The sequence below is a fragment of the Poecilia latipinna genome, unplaced genomic scaffold (genome assembly GCF_001443285.1).
Source record: "Poecilia latipinna isolate Pla-1442-1.1 unplaced genomic scaffold, P_latipinna-1.0 Scaffold1662, whole genome shotgun sequence".
NCBI classification, from domain to species: Eukaryota; Metazoa; Chordata; class Actinopteri; order Cyprinodontiformes; family Poeciliidae; genus Poecilia; species Poecilia latipinna.
In genome coordinates, this window is record NW_015114278.1 from 140,262 (window position 1) to 146,368 (window position 6,107).

Sequence of the window (6,107 nt, forward strand, 5' to 3'; positions counted from 1 at the left end):
ATGACCATCCTCTTGGTGGAGTAATTTTCTGAATGTATCTCCTGAATGTCAGAGACTTTCTAGCACTTGACACTCAAAATACAGTTGTTACTACTCACTGTTGTTGGCCTCGGGATTTTCCCTTAGTCATTGTAGACGGTGTGGGGTGTAGATATGTGTCTCTGCTTACAGGGATTTTTGGTATCAATCTATAGTCTGTTTGCTTTGTAGAATTTTCATCTCCATTCTGTCTTTATACTACTTGTGTTTTCTTTCAAACTAGCTCCCATATTTCTTATAAGACATGACCCTTTCTAAATTATAGTTTACCACATAGGATGTTTTTAGGCAGATGTCATGACAAAAAAGGAGATCATGATTCCAAAGCAGGTTTATATATTTTTATTAAGTTATATTATATCTGGTCACGTCTCATGTCCTAAGGAAAAAAAAAGACAAACATTAACACACGGAAAGACAAGAGTAATAAAAACAATCTGACATAGAGAGGTACCCCGTAAAACAAATGTGATGAAATTGTTGCATTAGTAATTTAGCAGAGTGTTAATTTGATGTTGATGGATAGCAGTTAGGTTAGCTAGCTGAACCCAGTGCCAATCAATATAAAACCTGGCTAGTTCAAACACTGATTAATTTGTTTGGAAACTTATTTCAAACAAATCAACTCTTAGGAAGAGGAAAAAAACAGAAGATTAATAAATGTAGTGAAGGATGCAGAGTGTTTGGTGTGACAAAGAAGGCTACTAAGATGATCAGCTGTAGAGAACCCTAAATACACTAGCAGACAAGATTGTGAAAATGTATTTCCCTTTAAAGTTACACATAATACCTAGTTAATACTACTTTCTATTTTAAACGTGTACATTGTCTATATTATTATCCTTTAGGAAAATCTCATTGAGATTAAAAATGTCTTCTGCAAAAGAATCCTGGCTAAGACTGGCAGGAGTGCATAAAGTTTCAGCAACATTTGTATTTCTCATTCACCCACAGATGTAGGTAGAGCTCTTGACCATAGAAACACATTGAAAACTCAGAATTACTGAGCAACAGTAATTCCGTTGTAGACGGGGCTTACCTGATCATTATAATGCATAAAATAATGAAAAAGAGAAGCAGGATGATGAAGATAACCAGGAAAGTCAGGACAACTATGGCCCAAGTTGGAAATTTTTCTGTGGAAATACAAAAGACAAGTTAAATCCCAGACATGCATGCTGTTTTATTTTTGTTAGGAAAAAATGTAACAGTTTGCAAAATTATGTTACGTTAACCTCTTTAAAAAAAAATAGAATAGAATTGTCTTTAAACATTGTGACAATGTTTAGTAGTAATGTTATCAATGTAAAAATAGGAAAAAAAAAAGTTTTGTTGTGTTTTTGTTGTAGATAAATAAATTAAAACTACATATATAACAACATATTATTGAAACATAAAAGTTTCTTCTATCTAGTTTCAAATGGGCTTGACTTTGAAGAGACTGATAAACACCCCCTCAACCTCCAGGTTCAGTGTTGCACTCCTGCCTTTGCTGTCGGAGCGCATGACACTTGCTCAGCAGCTGTATACCCCTGATTGTACAGATTTGTGACATTTATCTAGATTAGTTGCAATGCCATGTACTTGTGCATCTTTACAGACATGTTTGTACACGTTTGTTTTTACGTTTATTGTGCTGTCTAATCTGTATATTTGCAGTTTGCTGCACACATGCTCGACGTCATTCATAGAAAAATATTACCTTGACATAAACAAAGGCACAGATGGGAAAAGATGGACAATCATATTCAGGATTCTAGAATTTTTTGCACAGGGTGGCAGCATGTTGGAGTAGCTCTGTACTTTAATTGAGATTTTTTCTTTATCAAACTTTCATTCCTACCTTAATAGAGGGAAAAATGTTTTTTGGACAACTGTTTCTTTTTGTTTTGGAAATTGTAGTTGGACTCATTATTTAATTTTCCTCTTAGACAAAAAAAAAGTATTTTGAATTTCAGGTTTCCCCCAGAAAACTTTCTAAGGCTGGTGGTCCTGCAGTCCGTTATGTTTCTGAGTGGGAAAAATGTTTATAAAGTTGAAAGGAAATTTGAAAATATCATTAGGTAATTATGTGTTATTAGAAGACATTATTAACAATACCTAAACACTACACCATGTTCCAAATTATTATGCAAGTGACATTTTCTCAGATTTTCCTAAATGGTCAGTGTAAATGATGGTCAGTATAATTTTCAAGTCATAAACTATTACAGTATAAATTAAATTTTACTGAACAAACCTCCCAATGAGAACAGTATTTTCTTCAAAAATAAAAAACTCAAAATGCACTGCTCCAAATTATTATGAACAGCAGATTTTCTAAACATTTTATGGATTAAAAAGATCTGCAAAAGGTCATTCTTCAAATGTTCAGCATTAAGTGGTCACATTTACTAAAATCAAAAGCCATTTCAATCAAAAACATCTTAACAGACGAGTTACATGTTAATGTAAGACCCCTTCTTTAATATCACCTTCACAATTCTTGCATCCATTGAACTTGTGAGTTTGTGGAGAGTTTCTGCTTGAATGTCTTTGCAGGATGTCAGGACACCTTCTCAGAGCTGCTGTTTGATATGAACCAAAGGTTCTCAATAGGTCAGAGGTCAGAGGAGGATGGTGACCACACCATGAGTTTCTCCTCTTTTAAGCCCATAGCAGCCAATGACACAGAGGTATTCCTTGCAGCATGATGTGGTGCATTGTCATGCATGAAGATGATTTTGCTACTGAAGCTATGACTCTAATAGTTTCAAATAATGTTAAAGAAAAAGTTCCTTTAAGTTAAATGTTTGTTCAATTAACTTTAAAGTTAATTGAACACAGGGCAGTAAGTTGTCAAAACTAAAGCAAAATAATTAAATTAGATAAATATAAATAAGTCCATAAGATGAACTACAGACCAATTACACCTTTTAGAGTGTCCTCTAAGAAGTGTGTTTTGAGAGTGCACTCTCAAAAGTGTATTTGAAATAATTAAGTTCAACGCCGCCTCTGGATCCTACGTCTGCCTTCATGTAGTGCCTTTTAAACTTCATCAGGGACCGATCCTGTATAAACCAGATGCTGTGGTGGCACAGGGGTAGAATACAACCCACATAAGAAGACCTTACTCTTCGACGTGGCCTTTGTAAGTTCGATTCCTGGAATGTGACCTTTGCTGCATGTCTTCCCTGTCTGTCATTACCAGCTTTCCTGTCTAAATACTCTCAAATAAAAACTCCCTGAGCCAAAAAAAATCCCTGTTTAAGAAGAGATTATTTATTAGTTTCCTTCTTTATTTGAAGTACCTAAATGTTTTGAGTAAAACTGACTTAAATTTGTCATTTTAAACTCACTTAATGAATTCAGTTAAAGAAATTAAAATAAATTGAGTTGGATGATCATAAAATATTGAGTTGAATGCACTTAGTAAACTGAGTTGATACACTGAATTGAATTACTTATAACCAATTGAAGCAATTACATTAAGTTGGTTAAATTTTTTTCAGTGTACAGCTCAAACTGCTGCCTAAAACAGTTGCTGTCCACATTTCTAACCAGTTTTAGTCCATTCAGTGGTTTCAAAGACTCCATCTTGAATAAAACTGATCACTATTTCTTTACCTTTTCAGGACTGCACACGTTGCCCTTGTAGTGCCCTTTAAAATAACAGTGTGGAAGTTGGCAAAAACAGATGAAGTAATTCCAGTCTCGCTTTAATCAGAAAGTACTTCCAACAATGAACAGAAATACAAGACTGACATAACAAGTAGATCTTCTCTTCCTTTGCTCCTCACTCCATTTCCACTCTCTCCACCTTCACAGTAAGAGCCTACATTTTGGATCTTAAATATAAATTTAATGTTCCGCCACAAAAACATCCACTTCTGACTCCTCAGAGACTCTAATACTGTGGATCAATCTTCTTTATGTGACACCCTGCTGCCACCCGACAAATTCTCCATCCCACAGTGCCCCCTGCTGGTCCTTCTTATCATTATGTTATCATTTTACATATCAACACTACAGGAAGCCATTTGGATATCAGCTGATTTTTCTCCATTAGCCGTGAGGTTTACATTCAGCTTGACTTTGTTTTAGGCGAGTAATTCAGATAAATGCAGAGTGAGTTCAAAGATGCCTCTGCTACCATAAACTTCTGAGTCGGTCCTCCTTTTCTTTCGTCCTTTGCAGCTGCATAAGAAAGCTTGAGATTCCAAAATAGTCAAATTAGTGATAGCTGGGAGTCTTCTCTGTTTTGTTCTGGTGTACTCTGAACAGCTTTTAGACACCTTGAGCGACACAGGCAAGAGTTAATCTGGAAAATATGCACAGCACTTTATCTTTTCAGTATTTTGGTGTGGTACCGCGAGGCCTGTCACAATAAACAGTAAATCAACTAATCGCACGATAACTTAAAATAAGGTTGATAATAAAAATGAGGGCGATAATATTGCTTATTCTCTCTCTTTCTACCAAATAGACTGGATGACAAAAAGCTTCACTCCGGTGCCTTGAGTTACTCTCTCCCCTCTCATTTTCTTGATAACGTTTAAATACACAAGGAGCTAAAAGCATCACACTGAGTGAGAACCCAACACACACGACATGATGGTGACAACAGTGACAAAAGTTGAACAATTATGAACTTTCTTGTGTCATGTCGCTGGCCCACATGCGCACGTCCTTCCCCAGATTTAACCCTCAACACAATCCTGTCTCAGAGGTCTACAAATAGTTTCACTGATTTCATGCTTTGGTGTTTGACCTTTGACCTGCTGTCATCTGTGGAATCTTGAACAGACAGGCCCCACCTGTCTGTACCAGGTCCTGCTTCATAGAAAGGCTGTAAATATTTATGTAAATGTGATTTCTTGGTTTTCTATTTTTTTCTGTTAAAATGTAACATTACAATATTTATTTTTAATATAACTTGGGTGTATTTATATTAATATTTAACCCTAAAATAGCTAGGATCACACTGGTCACAGATTATGATGATAGAATAAAAGTATTCCTCAATACTAGATTTTTTAGATCTGTGATCATGAAAGTGACTAAAAGACTTGAATTGAACAACTGAGAAGCCTGACGTGGACTATGTTGTTTTATGAATGAATGAAAATACTTTCTTAATCCCAGAGGGAAATTCATATCTTATTTAAATATTATTGGATTTTAATTTATTGTTGTGAGACAAGCTAAACAACAGAGTGGAAATGTTTTCTATTTTATAACACATGGATTCAATAATTGGAGGCATTATCCAATACTTTTTGAAATACATTGTGTGTATGTAAAAAACAAAGTAGCTGACCTGTGACCTTCAGCTGAACATCTGACACTGTTATTTCTTCTGTTTCATATTGGAGGCTGCAGATGTAGGTACCAATGTCACAAAGTCGAGGTTCAGTCAGAGTGAGGCTGAAGTCACCAGAGTCTAGAGCATCAGGTTTCATTGATGTTCGACCTTTGAAAAACTCATTTTGTTCTCTTAAGTCGTCTCCTTCTCGCCGTTGATGGACAGTACTGGGACTGAGATCCAAGCGGCTCCATTTCACTGTGGCGATTTCTTCCAGTTTTTTGCTGTACTGGCAGGACAGAACAACAGATGAAGCTCCCTCCTGAAACTCCACAGTCACAGTCACAGACTCCTGAGAGGCTAGAAGGACAAATACACAAAAGACAGGGTTTATATCAGCCAATCTCTCAAGCTGATGGTTCTATGCATTTCGACTTATTACTGCAGTAAGAAGTAAACGGGGGGCGGGAAGTTGGAGGGAGGTCTTATAAAGACACGATGGTTTGAGTGGGTGCCTCAATTACAGAGGACACAGGGCTTGACATGGCCATCTCTCGCTCAATGACCAATGGGGATTGTGGTCATCAGGTTAACATGTTAGACACTGGATGGACGGATGACTAATTAATGAACTCTAATCAGTTAACTGATTAACTTACACCAGTCCCATAATAATTGAATTAAAATAATTTCTATGATTAATTCAAATGATTCGATCTTTTCCAACTTTATTTTTGTTCAAAATGATAATTAATTTATGATTTGAATATATTTAAATTAAATT

The 6,107-nt window shown here is 35.8% G+C and overlaps 1 protein-coding gene across 1 annotated transcript; it reads right to left on the bottom strand.

Moving 5' to 3' along the window:
- Positions 1–365: 365 nt before the first annotated feature.
- On the bottom strand, positions 366–5,874 carry LOC106964355 (V-set domain-containing T-cell activation inhibitor 1-like). The gene is made up of 4 exons (XM_015059843.1): positions 5,848–5,874; positions 5,339–5,744; positions 1,079–1,175; positions 366–418 (listed from the first exon to the last, which is right to left on the bottom strand). Exons 1-4 carry the CDS (start codon positions 5,872–5,874, stop codon positions 412–414), a joined length of 537 nt encoding a protein of 178 aa, XP_014915329.1. The 3' UTR covers positions 366–411.
- Positions 5,875–6,107: the final 233 nt, after the last annotated feature.